The sequence below is a fragment of the Mustelus asterias genome, chromosome 3 (assembly GCF_964213995.1).
Source record: "Mustelus asterias chromosome 3, sMusAst1.hap1.1, whole genome shotgun sequence".
Lineage (NCBI taxonomy): Eukaryota > Metazoa > Chordata > Chondrichthyes > Carcharhiniformes > Triakidae > Mustelus > Mustelus asterias.
Window position 1 is genome coordinate 81,790,942 of NC_135803.1, and position 21,750 is coordinate 81,812,691.

The window sequence follows — 21,750 nt, forward strand, 5'->3', positions numbered from 1 at the left end:
CCACAGTCCAATGCAGCCCCTCTTGTCAAATACAATCCCCCCCAGTCCAACATAAACTGTTCCCCTCTGTCAAGTAGAATCTCCCCCAGCCAATATAAACCTCGCTAAAACAATACAAACCCTCCTAATCCAATACAAATCCCTACCACCTCCACTAGAATATAAATTTCCCCCAGTCAAATGTAAACCCCTCCCAGCCCAACATAACATCCTCAGTCCATTATGAACCTCCCACACTACCTGAAGCATTACTGTATTCATTATAAATGGTCAATACCCTAGATCCGATAGGAAACAAGTTCCTTCAATTCAAAGATCAGTGTAAAACCTATGCAGACTTGCTATCATCAGCTTGAATAGTTACCCTTAGGAAGGAATCCAGTGCTCCATTCTCCATAAACTCTGTGATGATCATCACAGGACGATTTTTGGTTACCACTCCCTCCAGCCGGATGATATTTGGATGGTCAAATTGACCCATGATACTGGCCTCACTCAGAAAGTCCCGTCGCTGTTTCTCAGAATAGCCTGCCTTCAGGGTCTTAATTGCCGCAGAGATTTCCCTCTTTGCTGGCAACTTGAGACGACCCTTGTAGACTTCCCCAAATTCTCCTGTGGAGAGGTGGGTGGTGAGGGGGAGGGAAGAGGGAGAGGGTCAGGAAATGGTAGAGAAATTAGGAATTCAATTTAGAGCAGTAAAAAAAAACAAGCTTCAATTACAACGATAGCAAAAACTGTCGGAATATATTCCAGTCAGGAGAAGTCAATCAACATGCACAGCATCTCAAACTCAACAAGATGTACCTGCTCCAATTACTTCCTCAATTTTCACACAAGAGACATCAATCTCCTTGGCAAACTCCCGGACGGCCTCATTTGGGTCCTCATAAGTGAATGGATCAATGTAGATCTTCATCCCAGGAGAACCTAGAGAGAGCAGACAGCAGATATCAGTCAAATCAGCTACTGCCTCGGCATTTCGATAAAGAACAGAGTAGTTAGAGCCCTCCATTCCTTTGCGGTACTTGTAATGAATACCAAAACACTGGTCTGCTGGGGGGAAAAAATTATGCTTCGATTTTTCTGTTCTGTTAGACAGCAGCAAAGAAATGGCCTAAAAAAAGGGCATTTATAGCTCCCCTGAATTGCTGAACTTCATGATTTATGAGCTCCCTTCTACCTTTGGACGCATTAATTTATTCTCACAGCAATAATCCTTTTCCAACAGAAGTGGCTGGAGGTATTGAACAAGTCAACAACTTGAAATACTTTATTACAACAAAGAGCTGAAGCAGCTATAGAATGGCAGGCTTGATTATGTGATCAGAATTTAAAATGAGACTTTTGCAGCTCCATTGAGTTCTCAATTTCTTTTTTCGCTCCGCCCATTCCCCTTCCAATCGCTTCTCCTGCATAAACTCTGTTTTTTGCATATATTCTCACCTCATTACAACATCATTAGGAGCCCAGTGGCCAGTAGGTCAAGAGTCTAGGGTGAATCTTAATTGCTTTGCTTAAATATCAATGCAGAAATGTTTGAGCAGCTCTTGAAATATAAATTGTAGTCAATATACCCCTTCCTTGTCCTGCTCTACTTACAGCTGTCATGCCTAAATCTGGCATGTGAACTGAATGGCAAACAGGGCTGGTGCTGAAACCCTGTACCCGAGGGATGGCAGTAAAAGCAGTCCTCGCTCTATTTCCTACCTTATCGCAGCATATAGCCATGCAAATTAGACTTTGTGACAGCCAGTATGCCAGCTTTGATGTAGTGGCTGAGTGTTGGTTGCTGCAGCTTTAAGTAATGTATCAGCAGCGGGGGTGCCCAGAACTGGCACTCAATATTTATCAAGTTAGTTGCAAAGTGATCTTTGCAGCAACTTTAGAAAGATGCAGCTTTGGCTGTCATGCTGCGATCCAGCCTTTTATTAATTCACTGACAGGAATTGACCCCAAAATGAGTTCTCAACCTCATATCTGCACCAGGACTGGCTATTTCCACCTCTGCAACATCATCTGAGCTCGGCCCTGTCTCAGCTCCTTGGCTGCTGAAAGCCTCATCCAAGCTTTTGATACCTCCAGATGTGACAATTCCAATGCACTCCTGGCTGCTCTCCCTCATTCTATCCTGCATAAACTTGAAGTCATCCAAAACTCTTCTGCCTCAACTTGCACCCAGCCCCATTCCCCTGTGCTTGCATTCGCTCCTGATCCACGCAATGTTTGATTTCAATATTTTCGTTCCTGTTTTCAGATCCAACCATGGCCTCCCTCCTTCCTGTCTCCGTATTCTCCTCCAGCTCCACAAACGTCCCCCAGGATCATCTGCATTTCTCTAATATGCCCTCCAGGGCATCCCAAATTTTATTTTTTCCACCTTTGGTGGCTATGCCTGTAGTTAGCTGGGCCCTGGAATGCTTTCCCTATACCTCTTTCCCTCACTTTTTTCCTTTAAGACACTCTTTAAAACTTACCTTTTTGACCACGATTTTGGTAATCTAATCTAATGAGCTAGATTTTCATGGAGTGTGGAAGGCTCCGTGGAGGTGTGAAAATGGCAGCTGGGACCCGATTTTGGGATTCCTGATCCTATTCCCAGAGTTTCCCATTTTATTCAGTGTTGTGTATGGGTGGGAGTTGGTTCAAGTTGTGAGCCTGCACCCTGCACTTCTAACCTGACCTGCTCCATTGTGGAGATAGATATGTCCTATGGAGTCAGGCCAGCTTTTCGTAGCAGTGGGGATCATGGCAGCTCAGTGGTTTCATAAATCATAGTCTGAATGAGGGGACCTTTTAAAAGATAATGCCAAGATATGCCCCTTCACTCACCACCCCATTGTCCCTCATTCCCACCATCTCATGGTCCCTCATACCCTCCGTGATAAGCTATGCTCCCCCACCGATCCTCCATGGCCCCCGGAGGAGGAAAGGAAAAACACTCGGTGTAATGATGCCCTGTAAGCCCCCTCTTTACCAGCTCTAATATGAGGAACCACATTTGGGACATGCCAAGAATTGACTGCTGGAAACTATCAGTGAAGTCTGGGGCCTGGGAGCCCCTATTCCCAGGCTTTTTATTTGACTTACCACACATCTCCAAGGCCAATGAGTATTAGGGATATGTTCTCAGCCAGTAAATAATAGTTTTTATTGAAACTACCAGGCAAAGTCGACAAGCTGCCAATCCAACATGATCGGCTGCTGGGTGTGGACATGCCAAAATTTACGTTGCAAGGTATTCTGCCAGGCCTGTCTGCTTTGCTGGATCAGAAGATTCATAGAATCATACAATCTTTACAGTGCAGAAGGAGCCCATTCGGCCCATCGAGTCTGCACCAACCACAATCCCGCCCAGGCCCTATTCCCGCAACCCCACATATTTACCCTGCTAATCCCCTGACACTAGGGTCAATTTAGCATGGCCAATCAACCTAACCCGCACATCTTTGGGTTGTGGCAGGAAACCAGAGCACCCGGAGGAAGCCCATGCAGACACGGGGAGAATGTGCAAACTCCACATAAACAGTGACCCGAGGCTGGAATTGAACCCGAGCCCCTGGCGCTGTGAGGCAGCAGTGCTAACCATTGTGCCACCTAAATTGCTCACGGATTGCTCACTGATTCAGAGAGATGTGTCCCTTCTCCATTTTTATGGAACGTGGGCATTGCTGGCTGGGTGCTGACCAATCAGCAATTGCACCAGGACTGGCTATTTTCTCTTCTGCAACATCATCTGAGCTCGGCCCTGTCTCAGCTCCTTTGTTGTTGAAAGCCTCATCCAAGCCTTTGATACCTCCAGATGTGACTATTACAATGCACTCCTGGCTGCTGTCCCTCATTCTACCCTGTATAATCTTGAAGTTATCCAAAACTCATCCACAACCCAAAGATGTGCGGGTTAGGTTGATTGGCCATGCTAAATTGACCCTAGTGTCAGGGGATTAGCAGGATAAATATGTGGGGTTGCGGGAATAGGGCCTGGGTGGGATTGTGGTCGGTGCAGACTCGATGGGCCAAATGGGCTCCTTCTGCACTGTAAAGATTATACATAATGTAGTTCATTATATAAGAACCTAGTCCAGCCGCTTGTCCAATTATTAATTCAGCCCGTTTTCCACTGAGGACATTCATTTCTTGCTTCCAACGTTGGCTCATTGGATCCCCAGCAGCACTGTTCATGATTAAACCGCATTGCACTCAGACATATGCCTTCCTTTAAGTCATTCATCCAGTCTGCAGCAATATCTATTAAACCAGCCAAAGCACCTGATGCCAGACCAGTCTGCATTTATTATCCATCTCTAATTGTCCTTGAAGAGGCATTTAAGAGTCAACCAAATTGCTGTGGATCCAGACCAGGTAAGGGTGGCAGACTTCCTTCCCTAAAGGACATTGGACTTTTTTCCTTGGAGAGTAGGTGGTTTAGGGGTGATCTTACTGAGGTCTATAAAATAATGAGGGGCATAGATAAGGTAGATAGTCAACATCTTTTCCCAAAGGTAGGGGAATCTAAAACTAGAGGGTATAGGTTTAAGGTGAGAAGGGAAAGATACGAAATGGTCCAGAGGGGCAATTTTTACACTCAGAGGTTGGTGAGTGTCTGGAATGAGCTGCCAGAGGCAGTAGTAGAGGCAGATATAATTTTGTTTTTTGAAAAGCAGTTAGACAGTTACATGGGTAAGATGGGTATAGAGTGTTATGGGTCAAATGCGAGCAATTGGGACTGGCTTAGTGGTTAAAAACTGGGTGGCATGGACAAGTTGGGCCGAAGGGCCTGTTTCCATGCTGTAAATCTCCATGACTCTATGGTGAACTAGACGCGCTTTCACAACAATTGACAATAGTTTCATGATCCTCAGTAGACTTTTAAATCCAGGTTTTTAACCATCTGTCTTGGTGGGATTTAAGTTAAGTTTTTTTAAAGTTTATTTATTAGTGTCACAAGTAGGCTTACATTAACACTGCAATGAAGTTACTGTGAAATACCTTAGTCGCCACACTCCGACGCCTGTTTGGGTACACTGAGGGAGAATTTAGCAAGGCCAATGCACCTAACCAGCACATCCTTCGGACCGTGGGAGGAAACCGGAGCACCTGGAGGAAACCCATGCAGATATGGGGATAATGTGCAAACTCCACATAGACAGTGACCCAAGCTGGGAATCAAACCCAGGTTCCTGCCATTGTGAGGCAGCAGTGCTAACCACTGTACCACCATGCGGGATTTGAACTCGGGTCCCCATTTACCTGGGTCTCTGGAGTATTGGTTCAGTGACAATACCACTACGCCACTACCTCCTCCCCTTTCTCACTTCCAGTAAGCCCAGAGAGGGTGGAGGAGAGGGCTAAGGCTTTAAGTTTGAGCTCTGGAAGCTGATGTAGTGCCTGAACAAAGCCCACAGCACCAGCAGCAACACAATCCTTCTCCTGCAATATAAAACATTCCTCAGATGATGCATGATATAATATTGTGACTATTTTACTGCAAAAGTAGGAATAACAAAATATTAAACAAAGCTTAACTGTTAAAATTCATTGACATATTTTACTCTTGATTTCATGGCACTATGGCTCCAGCTCAGATCCATGGCAAGATAAAGTTACCGCCCCCCCTATATAAAAACAGTATGATTTCAAACAACTCACAAAGAGCTTTGAGCATTGTTCAACTGCCCTGTCAATCACAGCCCTCTTCCCTTGCCACTGATAAGATCTGGCTTCCTGACTTCCTCACAGTGTTTTTCCTCGCACCCGTACCTCTGCTTTATATGTCCTAACAACTCTCACTTCTCAGTGTTGTTGTATGAAAAATGTTGGCTGCTGTCATTGGCTTTTAAAAATTAAATAACAGGAAGATAACTGATTTTAAGAGCACTCAAATCTATCGTGACCAACCTTTCAACAGGAAATCCAATGGTTCAGTGCATTACTGTTTTGTCTCTTCAGGAATTGACTATCTATTAAATCATTAATCTGTTCTCAGATAGGGAAGGGGAGTCTAACCAATGACCTCAGGGTGAAGAGAGCACAGGAGATGAACAATGATACTTAATGCTCTGGCCAACAGTTAAGGAACACACACACACGCACCCGTGTGCTGCTCCCTCCTTGCCCCCTGATATCCGTGTGCTGCCTCCCTCTCTGTCCCAGGTATGTGTGTGCAGTTCCCTCCCTGTCCTCCGATATCCGTGTGCAGTTCCCTCCCTGTCCTCCGATATCCGTGTGCAGTTCCCTCCCTGTCCTCCGATATCCGTGTGCTGTTCCCTCTCTGTCCCCGATATCCACCTGCAGTTTCCTTCCTGTCCCCCAATATCCATGTGCAATTCCATCCTTGTCCTCCCCTATCTGTGTGCTGTTCCCTCCCTGTCCCCCGATGTCCATGTGTAGTCCCCTCCCTGTCCCCCGATATCCATGTGCAGTTCTCTCCCTGTCCCCGATATCCATGTGCAGTTCCTCCCTGTCCACAATATCTATGCGCTATTCCATCCCTGTCCTCCCCATCCATGTGCTTTTCTCTTCCTCTTCCCCATTTTCCACAGCAAATCCAGAGAATTTCTACAGTGCAGAAAGAGGCCATTCAGCCCAACAAGTCTGTTCCAACTCACCAAAAGAGTATTCCACCCAGATCCACACCCGCGACCCCACACATTTAGCATGGCCAATCCACCTAACCTGCACATCTTTGGACTGTGAGAGGAAACTGGAGCACCCGGAGGAAACCCACGCAGACAAGGTGAGAATGTGCAAACTCCACACAGACAGTCACCCGAGGCTGGAACTGAACCCGGGTCCCTGGCATTGTGAGACAGCATTGTTAACCACCTGGCAATTGAAATTAACAGGATTCACTCTTTCTTTATTGGGTGCAACATCCTTAATATCACTTTCCTGCCTGGCTTCATAACCGAAACCCCAGCCCTCTCTTTCTCCTCCCAATCTGGGAAGGCTGTTGTTACCTCCCTCTAACCATCAGTAACAATGCAAAGATGAAACAATGATAACCGGTGAGAAGGACATTATCCAATGCCTGATGTCATGACCCACATTCCCGACAGTGGCAGAGGGAGCTGCATGTACATGGGTCTGATAAGTACAACACACAATGCGACGGCAGTGAGCAAACACCACCTTGCGGCATCGCTTAAACGGACTGCCTCAAAAAGCAGAATCAAACTGAAAAAGCAAACAGCAGCAGCTTTTAGTCAGTGAGTAATGCAATTAGAGCAAAGTGCTGAGGGTGAGCTGTCAGCAACAAGGATGTAAAGTGTGCTGCAGCTGAGCAAACCACTCACAAATCAGCTCTCCTGTCTCCTTAGTACAGCAATTTGGTGGGCTGCATTGCATTAAGTGTCTATAATATGGCTCACCATATTTCAGAATTCCCTGACACTTTCATGTAAACTGAGATTACGCAGGAATATATTCAATCTCGAGCTGTGACAGTGTTTATTTCGATATATTTTCAGATGAGTGCGATTAGCCAGCTGGCACCATCTGGGAGTTTAACAACTTCCCATTAACAGGGTGTTGTGTAAACATCAGTGCCATATAAGCTGTTAGATGCATTACCATTTACTGCTGGTAATATACTCCTCTTAATTTACTCTGCACAAAACACACACTTGTACATCCTTGTAAGACACTGCTGTCCATCTGGCATTATTCTACTTGTACCTGGTGCTTGCTGTTTATAACTCACCAATCAATTAGCCAACCACAGCTCCAAACCAGCACCAGTCTCCTTAACCCCAAACAGCTCTGCTATGATCAGTGAATTATACAGTGGTAGGGATCTTTTGCACAGAACATTTGTGAGCATTGGGCTAGCGGTCTGCTGCCAGGGAAGCTTTTTGGGGAGGTTGGCCGATTAACAGGCTACCTCCTTGTTTACCCAATTAGGGAAAGCGGACAGGTTCTGGAGGTGGAAGCACAAGACCTCAGTGTCCTGTACATGGCAGAGTAGCAGTGTCCACTGTCAGATCAATGCTGAGGACCAGAATGAAGGAGAATCCCATTATAAACCGGAAAGTAACATGCATACAGCCATGGGTGACATCTGTTTCCAATAAGAGCTCAATGGAAAGAGTACAACACGGCGAGACAGCAACCTTGCCATTTGCTGCTGGTGAGTTCATCAACAACCTTCGCATTTTTGAGATTCTGACCTTTCGCTAGGAAACAGCCTCCCCCTCAGCTGCGGGAAGCGGTCACTGCAATGGGCAGGTTGGGGCTGGGCAGAAGTGCACTGCTCTCAAACTTTCAATTCAGTCAAAAATAGAGCTTAATTTCCCTTTTTGGTGCCTTGACTACACCCACGAAAATTCTATCTGCCTTCAAGGAGCCAGGAAGATTCCAGCCAACAATGACAGTTTTGAGAACTGGCTGTTAGCTCAAGTTGTTGCTTATGTTTCACAGGAACAGGATCCTAAACGTGCATATTTTGCAGTTCCCATATCCTTTTATAGAATCTTCGAATCCTACAGTGTAGAACGAGGCCATTCGGCCCATCAAGTCTGTACCAACCACAATCCCACCTCGGCCCTGCCCCCATAACCCCATGCATTTACCCTAGATAGTCCCCCTGACACTAAGGGGCAATTTAGCATAGCCAATCCACCTAACCTGCACATCTTTGGACAGTGGGAGGAAACCAGAGCACCCGGAGGAAACGCACACAGACACGGGGAGAACGTGCAAACTCCACACAGGCGGCACGGTAGCACAGTGGTTAGCACTGCTGCTTCACAGCTCCAAGGTCCCGGGTTCGATTCCCAGCTCGGGTCACTGTCTGTGTGGAGTTTGCACATTCTCCTCGTGTCTGCGTGGGTTTCCTCCGGGTGCTCCGGTTTCCTCCCACAGTCCAAAGATGTGCGGGTTAGGTTGATTGGCCAGGTTAAAAATTGCCCCTTAGAGTCCTGGGATGTGTAGGTTAGAGGGATTAGCGGGTAAATATGTGGGGGTAGGGCCTGGGTGGGATTGTGGTCGGTGCAGACTCGATGGGCCGAATGGCCTCCTTCTGCACTGTAGGGTTTCTATGATTCTATGATCCAAGCCAGGAATTGAACCTGGGTCCCTGGCACTGTGAGGCAGCAGTGCTAACCACTGTGCCACCGTACCACCCTTTCTTTCACCATTCTGTCTTACCCATTGTTAAACATTGGTGGAGTCTCTTTTATCATTGACACGGAGGGTGTATTCCATAACCCCATGTATGAAGATGTTTCTCCTGCTCTATGTCCTACGGTTAATCTTATAATTATTTCCCTTGTTCTGGATTCCCCACTAACTTGAGCTGTTTTGTTTCTATCTGCTCTGCTCCATCTTGTCATAATATTAAAATCCTCTATCAAATCACTTTCTAATCTGTTCCTGTAAACATTGATTCCATTGCTTTCAATATTTGCTTCTCTCTTTTCCAATGTAACCCATAATGCAAAATTGACTTCACTGAGGTTGCACTGTCCTTTCTGCTCAGAATGTAACTGAGAGGAACATAAGAACACTGGGGATAGGAGAAGACCATTCAGTCCCTCTTAACTGTTCTCCTTTCAATGAGGTCATGACATTTTGACAATTCAACTCCAATTGCCCATCTTTGCTCCATATCCTTGATACCATTACCTGACAGAAACTGATTGGTCAGTCTTACAAACACCAGTTGTACCAGATTTCACAACTTTTGGAGGATGGTGTTCCACATTTCCACGAGCTTTTGTTTAAAAAAAATCCTTTCTGATTTCATTTCTGAATGGCCAAGCTTTAACCCAATATTCTATTAGCCTTTCAACACAGCTTTTAATGATTATATACTTGAATTCCCAAATCATTTTGCTCCTTCACTGCTCCTACTTTCTCAGCATTTAGAAAATACTTTCTTTCCCAAATTAAACTTAATTTTCTATCATTTGGCCCACTCACTTAATCTGCTGTGTTCCTTTGCTACTTTCTATTCCTTTCTGCATGACCTCCTAATCACCTTTGAAATCACCCTTGGTTTCCTTTTTTTGAAGCAGGCTCTTTCTGGTTTGCTCAAAGTGGTGAACAGATGATTTTTTATTCATTTTGGAGAACGTGGGTGTTGCTGGCTAGGACAGCATTTACTTAGCCCATCCCTTATTGTCCTTGAACTGAGTGGCTTGCTCGGGCCATTTAAGAGTTAACCTCATTGGTGTGGGTCCAGATCAGGTAAATGAACCAGATGGGTTTTTATTTAACAACAATAGACAGTGGTCATCGTTAGACTCTTAGTTCTGGATTTTATTTATTGAATTCAAATTTCACCATCTGTCATGGTGAGATTTGAAAGTGGGTGCGAGAGCGTTATCCTGGGTGTCTGGATTACTAGCCCAGCGACAACACCACTACGTCACTGCCTCCCCTGGGTGCTTCCCCAAAGGCCTTCTGGTTGGTCTGCACCAAACAAGAAGAGTAATCTCACCTCACAACTATAAGGGAAGATGGAAAACCCTCAGGACTTTTTTTGATCAGGAACATTACTAGAGGGAGGAATCAGTGGTCTGTCTCTTTCCTGCCTTGGCTCCTCTCTCTTCATTTCCCTTTCACTTCCTCATACTAAGTTTGAAACCTGACAGGACACAGTCAGCACTGTATTAAAGGCAAGAGACACTCATTGACCAAAAGAGTGTGCCTCCCTTCCCCATCCATAGGAAAATAGGTCAGGAAGGAGTAAACATCTGTTGGGAAACCTGGCTGACTTTCTCCTAATTAGATCCATGGGACAAAAGAAATGGATGTGGTCCATGAGGGGCAGAACTCTTCTCTGTTCACTACTATCAATCTGTGCTTGATGATTCAACAGCTCCAAGCTCAGGAACAGCAATATCTCCTGTTGTAAGGCAGTGGTGGGCAACCTGTGGCACGGGGGCGCATGTAGCCCACCTGGGTTCTGAGTGCAGCCCATGAGACATTTTGTTGACTGTTGACGATTGCCTATGTGTATGGTTGCCACACTCCACTGATTTCCGTCCATGTAGTTTTTCCCTACCTGTATGACTGAAGTGATACACACATAAAGCAAGGGCAAGTGAGGCGAGGTGTGTCCTGATTGTACACAACACTGACTGTGAGAGCCATATGCTCTCTGTGTCCAAAGTGTAAATATTTCTTCTGTTTTTATCATTTGAAGTTTATGATAATTCTATTAATGTATGAATGATTAAGCATTCTCTACAACTTGTTTTGAAATATTCAATGTGTATTAAATGTATTTAATCTTATTCATGAGGTCATAGCTAGTCAACAAGCCTGATTTCAATCCTGTGGCCCACTGAGATGAAGGAGTGTCACTCATGCGGCCCACTCACTGGTCTAGGTCGCCCATCAGTGCTCTCAGGGATAACAGCATGACATCACTAGAAGGGAAATGTGTCATGTGATCTTCTCAGTTTCACTTTCACTTTAAGGAGGGAGTACATACACACGGCTCTGAGGTCTTTAAGCTTTATCCATACGTTTAAATGTTCTCTTGTGCAGAGACTTAATTAATGAACCCACAATGTGTTTACACAATCCCTTATGAGTGGCTGGTGATTATATCATTATAATAACATGACATGGTGATAAACAGTGATCAAGCAGTGTGACGGCAGCCTGGTATGACATGGCGAACAGCCAACCCTCAACGTTTTAGTCAGACTGAATCACAAGTGTCAGGGAGCATTGAAAACATATTAAGTGACAGCAAAGAAAAGCTTTGAAGACACATTGCTGAGATAGCACTCAAATTAAGAGCTGATAAGCAGAGGTCACCTCAGAGGTCAGTTAGGAATCAGTTGCAGGTCAGGCCAGGCAAGCAAGACCTATTGAAGGACAAGTGAACCATTTAGGTTTTTAATGACAATCCAACAGTTTTACTAGTTTTCAGACAGGGGTGTTTGAATTGGTATTGTTATAGGGCGAAGCTCTTCGAGTCATAGAGGTTTATAGCATGGAAACTTGTCCATGCCGCCCATTTTTAAAAAAAAACCCTCAGCTAATCCCAATTGCTCGCATTTGGCCCATATCCCTCCATACCCATCTTACTCATGTAACTGTCTAAACGCTTTTTAAGAGACAAAATTGTACCCGCCTCTACTACTACCTCTGGCAGCTTGTTTCAGACACTCAGTGCCCCTCTGGACACTTTTGTATCTCTCCCCTCTCACCTTAAACCTATGCCCTCTAGTTTTAGACTCCCCTATCTTTGGGAAAAGATATTGGCTATCTCGTTAATCTATGCCCCTCATGATTTTATAGACCTCTATAAGATCACCTCTCCGCTTTCTACGCTCCAGAGAAAAAGTCCCAGTCTATCCAGCCTCTCCTTATAATTCAAACCATCAAGTCCCAGGAGCATCCTAGTAAATCTTTTCTGCACTCTTTCTACTTTAATAATATCCTTTCTATAATAGGGTGACCAGAATTGCACACAGTATTCCAAGTGTGGCCTTAGCACTGTCCTGTACAACTTCGTAAGAAGTTTAACAACACCAGGTTAAAGTCCAACAGGTTTATTTGGTAGCAAAAGCCACACAAGCTTTCGGAGCTGCAAGCCCCTTCTTCAGGTGAGTGGGAATTCTGTTCACAAACAGAGCATATAAAGACACAGACTCAATTTACATGAATAATGGTTGGAATGCGAATACTTACAACTAATCAAGTCTTTAAGAAACAAAACAATGTGAGTGGAGAGAGCATCAAGACAGGCTACCAAATAAACCTGTTGGACTTTAACCTGGTGTTGTTAAACTTCTTACTGTGTTTACCCCAGTCCAACGCCGGCATCTCCACATCATGAACACCATAGACACCGCAAACTGCCGGCTCCAAGTGGAGAGGATCTCCAAGAAGATTGTGCATATCGACACAGACATCAAGTTTCTACAAAGATGCAAGACATCTTTTTAGCCTGTCTTGATGCTCTCTCCACTCACATTGTTTTGTTTCTTAAAGACTTGATTAGTTGTAAGTATTCGCATTCCAACCATTATTCATGTAAATTGAGTCTGTGTCTTTACATGCTCTGTTTGTGAACAGAATTCCCACTCACCTGAAGAAGGGGCTTGCAGCTCCGAAAGCTTGTGTGGCTTTTGCTACCAAATAAACCTGTTGGACTTTAACCTGGTGTTGTTAAACTTCTTACTGTGTTTACCCCAGTCCAACGCTGGCATCTCCACATCATGACTGTACAACTTCAACATAGATATCCCAACTCATGTATTCAATGTTCTGACCAATGAAACCAAGCATGCTGAATGCCTTCTTCACCACTCTGTCCACCTTGACTCCACTTTCAAGGAGCTATGAAGCTGTACCCCTAGATCTCTTTGTTCTGTAACTCTCCCCAGCGCCCTACCATTAACTGAGTAAGTCCTGCCCTGGTTCAATCTACAAAAATACATCACCTTGCATTTATCTAAATTAAACTCCATCTGCCATTCGTCAGCCCACTGGCCCACTTGATCAAGATCCCATTGCAATCCGAGATAACCTTCTTCACTGTCCACTATGCCACCAATCTTGTTGTCACCTGTAAACTTACTAACCATGCCTCCTATATTCTCATCCAAATCATTAATATAAATGACAAGTAACAGTGGACCCAGCACCGATCCCCGAGGCACCCCGCTGGTCACAGGCCTCCAGTTTGAAAAACAACCCTCTACAACCACCCTCTGGCTTCTGTCATCAAGCCAATTTCGTATCCATTTAGCTACCTCACTCTGGATCCCATGAGATTTAACCTTATGCAACAACCTACCATGCGGTATCTTGTCCATGTAGACAACATCAACTGCACTGCCCTCATCTACCTTCTTCTTGAGGTCACTCACCTCGTCCAGTGCTGTAATGTTGAAGTTTATCACTGTAAACAGCTTCTTTGCCATAAGCTCGCTTCCTGTCACCGAAAGAAACACAAATACGTGATTCCTCTTGGTTGGAGAAGTTACGCGGCACAAGGAGACTTAAGAGAAAAACAAACAATATGATTCATTTCAATATGAAAAGAAGCATCAAATATTTCAAACCTAATCTGCAGCCTTAAAATTCGACTGCTACCATTTTCCAAACAGAAGTGAAAGGGCAAACATTAACTGACCCATTGGGGAATAAATTTGTCAAAGGTTTTCTTGCAGCAATACCTAGAAATCGGGTGCCATTCAGCCCCTCAAACCTGATCCACCATTCTGTTAGATTAAAGCCGATCTGCACCTCGACTCCTTTTACTCACCTTGGCTCCATAATTCTTGATGCCTAACCAAATAAAAATCTGTTTTGAAAGCTTCAATCAAAGCTTCAGCACCCACTACCAAAAGAAAGAATTTCAGATTTGCAATACCCTTTATGTAAAGAAGTGTCTCCTGATTTCACTCCTGAAAGGTCTGGCTCTAACTTTTGAAGATTTTGTCTCCCACCCCCCCCCCCAACCCTTCCTAGTCCTTGATTACCCCAACAGAGGGAATAGTCTTTCAGTATCTACCCCATCAACAAACTTTACATTTTAACGACCTTTAGTGGAGCACTCTTCATAATTTAATTCTTCTAACCCTGGCGTGATTCTGGTCAATTTGTGCTGCATCCTACGCCCTATCTGGGGTTGATATATCCTACCTGAGGTGTGATACCCTCTGCGGAACATTCTACTCCAGATGGAGACTGAAGGATAGCTTCCGCCTGTTAGTACTACAAAGCCCCTTGAGATAAAGGTCCCCTTGCTCTAGATCAGAGGAAATTCAGGACCATGATGGGAAATAATCAATCCAATAAGATGATTGGAATGTCTCCGCTCAGCAGAAGTGGCCGATAGTAAGGTGTTTTCACCTGGTCAGTCCTTCGACTAGACTGTGTGGACAAGAACATGAAGACACTTTCCCCAACAACAAAGATGTGTTTTTGCAACCAGATTACAATATTCTTTCATTCAGAGTGGTCAGTTAGGAAAAGCACCAGGGTTTTCTCTGAGTATTTTACTGGTATAAAGTCAGAATCCGTTTCCATAACGACCTGCTGCAGACGATCGATACAGCCACCAGCGAGACAATGAAGACCACTCCCGCGGCTGCTGAACCTGCAATCAATGGCAACTGCTCTCTCAGCTCAGAGTTGTAGTCATCTACAAAGAGAAAAATGGAGCAATGTGAGGAGCTTCATCAACAATCATTACAGCAACAAGTCAGATCATTAAAGGAAGATCTTTACAATCAGGCTGAAAGCTCCAACTCTAACATTTCAGCTCCACTTCGTCTGTGCTGGTTAAGGTTAATATGAAATGCATGTCAAATGCACTCTGACAGTATCAAACCCTCAATCCTCAGCCTTTTTATAAAGCACATTTCCTTCCCATCACTGCTTTTGCTTTCAGGCTTCAGTTTAAAGCACCTTGTAATCGAGTTAGTTTAACCCATTGTATGCTGCGATTCGCTTTCTGCTTTTTTATAGTAAAATAAATGCCTACTTCCTGCTTACTGAGGAAGGTCCAATAAAATTGATTCTTGAAAGCAAGAGCGTGTTTTAGAGGAGGTTGGCATTCCAACCGAAGAACCAAAGTGACCAGAAGAATCCAATGGAGTAGGAACCTAAAGCTGTCGGTAAGTCCAGCTGGAAAAGCTGGGAGCCCCCAGCTCCTGGTCAATCTTGCAGACATGCTCAAGCTCTGTATGAATGAGGCCCATTGCTAGGGTGAGGTGAACTATATATGTCATAGCGTAATAGTTAAATGTGTTATACATTTCAATTTAGCCGTAGCCTTTGAGGGAGTGTGGTGGGGGGGGGTGGTTATTATCTTTGAGGATCAGCACTTAACAAGCTGTTTTTGCTTTTGGAGGGAGAAGAACTGCACATTGGTTTTTTTTAATGACAGGGTTTGCAAACACGATAGAATTTATGGTGTAATGTCACATGCTCACTCTGTGCCTGCATTATGGGTACCATCATATTGGTAAAGGCAACACTAGAGGTGCCCCTATTGGCCACTGAAAACAGCAGCTTTGGTCCCTATCTTAAGGAAATGAGGTGCCCACTTTTGGTCTCTCTTGTAGAAGTTGGCTTGAGTTGAACAGCACCAGCCTGCCCCCCTTGGCATCCTGATGTTGACTAAGTAGATAACATTAAAAAGTACATAATAACCACAGAGCAATGTTCCCGAGGGGCCAATCAGTACAACTGATGTGTGCCATCCCATGTTGATACACCAACCCCCTTCCAGCACTTCAGGCCAATGCCAGAGAGGCAAGCCCCGAGTATCCCACTTAGTGAAATGTGCAGCTGCATGTGGACCCTTATTAGCTCACACAAACAAAATTATTGAGTCTCCAGAGCCAATTCTGGCTGGCCTCAGGATGCCAAGTTGAATCACACACTAACCAAGAAAATGCAGTACAGGTTGATTGTGGCCAATGTTTTGAACTGTGCACCGACAGGAAATGGTTTTGGACAATTTCATTTAAAGCAATGCAGCTAATAACAGCAAAAACTTGGCAATTCTTTAGTGAACAACCTATTATTTTTTGGTACTGAAGGTTTTCAGCTTAGTAACTCAGCTCTGCGACAGCAGAGCACTGTCAATGATGGGGCCAAGTTCCACTCGACTACTCCAATCGGGGGTTGAAGCCTTCGATTTCTTGACCATCACTTTCTCGAAAGATTGCTCCTCACTGAAAGGAAATCAACCCGTCCATGAGAAAAATGTCCAAAAATAGAGATAATTATCTCACTCTGGTTCAGGAATAACCCAATGTGCAGTCACCATGCAGTAACCCAATGTGCAGTAAATGCTGGTGACCACAAAGGTAAGAAGTCTCACAACACCAGGTTAAAGTCCAACAGGTTTATTTGGTAGCAAAAGCCACTAGCTTTCGGAGCGCTGCTCCTTCGTCAGGATACATCAATGACATGTTCTTCCTTTGGACTCATGGCGAACAATCACTGAAACAACTATATGATGACATCATCAAGTTCCATCCCGCCATCAGACTCACCCACCCCCCCCCGCAATCGGTTGCATTCTTGGACATGAAGGACGGTCATCTCAGCACTTCACTGTACCGCAAGCCCACGGATAACCTCACGATGCTCCACTTCTCCAGCTTCCACCCTAAACACATTAAAGAAGCCATTCCCTATGGACAAGTCCTCCGCATACACAGGATCTGCTCTGATTTGTCCCTGCTTCGCACAGAATATTTTGCCTTCCATATTTTGCAATCTGTCATCTACCTGCTTCCTGCACGTATAGCCTGTAGCTTTCAATTCTTTGCCTCACAATATCAGTTGATGATTTTCCCCCAAGCTTATTTATTAATATGCCGTAGGCTTCCCTTCAATGAATATGTTTATTCTATTTTACTGCAAAAAAGATACACCAATTTTTCACTTTCCTCTGACGTCCAATAATCCTGAATTTTTCAGTCAATAATAAGAATCTGAATGTATGAAATGATGAATCTCCTGTCTCTGTGCATTGCAGGCAAAATGAGAAAATTGTGCAGCATTACATTAATCTGTTTAGCTGCACAGAAAGAAAATCTATTTCAGCTAATGTACAACCCTGATATCCATGTTGTTATCAGACAGTAACCCTCTGGGCTCTCAAAGGTCACATGAATGGTTAGGTTTACTGCTGGACTATTGCTTCTTGTCACAGCACCATATTGGATAGCGAGAGTCTTCTCAAGTAGTGAGAATGAAGGGGGAAATTCTAAATCATACAAACTTACGAATTAGGAGCACGAGTAGGCCATTCAGCCCCTCAAGCCTGCTCCACCATTCAGTACTATCATGTCTGATCTGATTGTACTCAACCCCACATTCCTGCTGATTCCCAATAACCTTTCAACTCCTTGTTAGTCAAGAATCTATCTAGCTCTGCCTTAAAATATTCATAGACACTGCTTCCACTGTCTTTTGAGAAAGAGACTACCAGAAACACAGAATTCTCTGAGTGAAAAGATTTTTCCTCATCAGTCTTAAATGAACCACCCCTTATTTTTAAACAGTGACACCCTAGTTCTAGATTCTCACAGGATCGGATCAGATAGTAGCACAAGATGCCATGTCTTGGAACCATGGAATCCCTACAGTGAAGAAGGCGGCCATTCAGCCTATCGAGTCTGCATCAACTCGCTGTAAAAGCATCCTCTCCATGCCCATTCCCGTAACCCCGTGTTTTTACCATGGTTAATCCACCTAACCTACACATCTTTGGACACTAAGGGACAACTAAGCATGGCCAATCCACCTAAGCTGCACATCTTTGGAGTGTGGAAGGAACACAGTAAGAAGTTTAACAACACCAGGTTAAAGTCCAACAGGTTTATTTGGTAGCAAAAGCCACACAGTGTGGCTTTTGCTACCAAATAAACCTGTTGGACTTTAACCTGGTGTTGTTAAACTTCTTACTGTGTTTACCCCAGTCCAACGCCGGCATCTCCACATCGTGTGGAAGGAAACCAGAGCACCAGGAGGAAACCCACTCAGACACGGGTAGAATGTGCAAACTCCACACAGTCACCCCAGACCAGAATTGAACCCCAGTCCCTGACACTGTGAGGCAGCATTGTTAACCCCCATGCCACCATGCCGCCACAAGACAGTGGTAACTTGGCAAAGCTACCTCCTATTTCTCCGAACAGAATGAAAATCAGGCATGTTGCTAGTCAGTGTCTGGAAAATCCTTTCCAACACATCAGAGCATCAGCAGGAAGATCAACATTTTCCCCAGTGACTTCAGGCTCAACACATTGAGGGAATGTGCAGATGGAGTATGGAGAAAATCATACATTGCTTGGAAAATAAAAATCTAAATGGGGTAGAGAATGTAGGGATCTTGAAACGTAATACACAAATCACTGAAAGTGGTGACATAGATCAGCAAGGTGATAGGACAATCATTCACCCGGGTTCATTTCTAGAGAGAGAGAATTTGTGCTCAAATTGAATTTTGGTAAGACCACGTTTGAAGTACTGTGCATGGGCCTGGTTGCCATATTATAAAAAGAATAGAGACACACAGGAAGACGTACAAAAAAGATTTATAAAGATAATATCAGAACTGTGAGGTTATAACTAAGGTTCCTCATTACAGGAAGGATGTGGAAAAGATTGAAAGGGTGCAGAGGAGATTTACAAGGATGTTGCCTGGATTAAGTGGCATGCTTTATGAGGATAGGCTGAGGGAGCTCGGTCTTTTCTCCTTGGAGAGACGTAGGATGAGAGGAGACCTAATAGAGGTATATAAGATGTTGAGAGGCATAGATCGGGTGGACTCTCAGAGGCTTTTTCCCAGGGTGGAAATGGCTGCTACGAGAGGACACAGGTTTAAGGTGCTGGGGGGTAGGTACAGGGGAAATGTTAGGGGGAAGTTTTTCACACAGAGGGTGGTGGGCGAGTGGAATCAGCTGCCGTCTGTGGTGGTGGAGGCAAACTCGATAGGGTCTTTTAAGAGACTTCTGGATGAGTACATGGGACTTAATAGGAGGGAGGCCTAAAAGGTAGGGATATGTTCGGCACAACTTGTGGGGCCAAAGGGCCTGTTTTGTGCTGTAGTTTTTCTATGTTTCGATGAAAGGATAAATAGATATTTTTCCTCTTGAAAAAGAGGCTGAGGGATGGTATTTAAAAGGTTTTGATAGACAGAACGTTTCCACTTGTGGAGGATCAAAACAAGAGGCCATCAACACATGATAGTCACCAAGAAATTCAACAGGGAATTCAGAAAGGAAAACAGACTTCCATTTATAAAGTTCTTTTCACAATCACTGGACATCTCAAATTGCTTTACAGCCAATTAAGTACTGTTAAAATGTAGTCACTATAGGAAATGCAGCAACCAATTTGTGCACAGCAAGCTGCCACAAACAACAACATGATAATGATCAGATTATCTAACTTTCTGTGATGTTGACTGAGGGATAAATACTCTCCAGGATGCCAGGGAAAACTCCCCTGCCCTGCTTCCAAATTATACTCCCGTTAGAGTAGGCAGTTGAGGTCTTCATCTGATACACAGCACCTCTGACTTAGTACTGCACTGGAGTGGGGCTTAAAAGCAGTATTTTGTGACTCAGAAAGGAGAGTGCAGCCAACTGAGCCACTGCTTACTTTCAGGAGAAATGCCTTGACCCAGAAACTGGTGTAACTCACTGTCACAAGGAGTAGTTAAAGTGAATACAATAGGTCCATTTAAGAGGATAAGCAGATGAGGGAGAAGGGAATTGAGGGACACACTGACAAGGATTCCCCGGGGCCATTAGATCCAGCTGGGAATCCTGATGCTCTGTTGAATCAGGTGAAAGGGCCAGATCGGGATTCCCGCTGGGCATCAATCCTGTTCCCAGTCTCCCAGCCGGCTGCACTAGCAAAATTCAGCTGTTTAAATAGATTTGAATGCCATTAGCTGGAATCCTAATTCAATCCCTTCCTGCAATGTCGCCTCACCCATGACTCTCCCACCCCCGCCGTGGACTCCGAGGGTAGGACAAGGTGGTGAGCACAGTCTCCAAATGTGCCCTTGGGCTACTGCGCCGCTGGCAGGCTGCAGAGAGGAGGTTAGAGGGGCTTGGGCTGGGGAGGGGGCGGGGGCAAAGGCTTGACCATGAGGGTCTCCCCCATGATGGTGGTCTCATGGCTGGACTTCTCCTTGTTGCCCTGGAAAACGTGGTGATCACTCTCAGGATGGTGATTTCAGACACCATACTGGTAAAGATCTTCATTATTGTGCGTGTTTCATAAAACCTTTGATGTAGCCTGGTCATATTAAAATCCATGGCCCCAAATCATCTGGAAGGGGGGTGGGGGTCTTTGGTGACTCCATATTGGAGTGTCTCTCTTGTAGAGGGGTGGGGGTGAGGCCTCTGACTGCAGGGTGGGGGGGGGGGGGGCGGGGTTGGTCACCATTGTGCCTGTGTGGTTTTTTTTAATGGTGGGTGGGGCGGGGGGTGGAAGGTGACCCGTATATTTAATGGTGGGGTGAGATTGCCTTTCAGTGGTGGAGGTTTGGGATGCTCCGTTGGTCTGTGCGGCGGTTGCTATTTCCATGGGAGGAGGGAGGGCCTGTCATTTAACTCTGAGATTGGGGCACTGTTTAAAAATGGCACCCAATCTCTGTGAAGCCGGGCTGGCTGACTTGTTTCTTATTGGGGATTTCTTTCTCAACGAACAGTGGTTGAATTCCACCTGGTTTACGCTGCCAGCACCAGTGGAAACATTCCAGTTTTCCCATTGGCAGCAGCACTTCGATTTTTTAATGGAGAATCACGATCATCGATAAAGTTAAATGGGAAAAGATCATAAAAGGTTTGAATGGAGCATAATTACTAGCATTGGACTTGTTGGGCTGGGCTGAATGGCCTGTTTCTCTGCTGTGTATTCTATAAAATTCTGTGCAAATGATTTTCTAATAGCCCAGTATTCTTCTGCACAATTACACTGTGCTGACTAGTATATGTGTCCACTTTGACATTTGCAAGAATTGATCTGATCTTTACAATGAAAGATAACCAGATTGTCATCAGCAATCCTTTCAAAATTCATTGGCAGGACATTGGGGCCTTCCGTTTGTTTGGTGGGAACAAATCAATGTATGACCGGGGCAGAAGTCTTGTTATTTGCTGCTCCGATGGTGAATCCTGCTGTGGTTTAACTCCACCACTAGGTGTGCCTACCAATATGTAAATGCGAGCTTGGTTCAATTATGTACATTGTCATCGCTGAGTTGGACGGTCATGGTTTCAAGCCTTCCCCAGCTGTTCAGGA

General features: G+C 44.8%; 1 protein-coding gene across 1 annotated transcript in view; it reads right to left on the bottom strand.

Annotated features, from left to right (window-relative positions):
- LOC144491448 (ephrin type-B receptor 1) overlaps positions 1–21,750 on the bottom strand; it is a 596,080-nt gene that overhangs the window by 69,177 nt on the left and 505,153 nt on the right. The window contains exons 8-11 of the mRNA XM_078209272.1: positions 15,004–15,112; positions 13,833–13,897; positions 805–927; positions 365–612 (exon numbers count right to left, since the gene is read on the bottom strand). Of these exons, the coding sequence (XP_078065398.1) occupies positions 365–612; positions 805–927; positions 13,833–13,897; positions 15,004–15,112 (545 nt within the window). The remainder of the gene's footprint in view (positions 1–364; positions 613–804; positions 928–13,832; positions 13,898–15,003; positions 15,113–21,750) is intronic.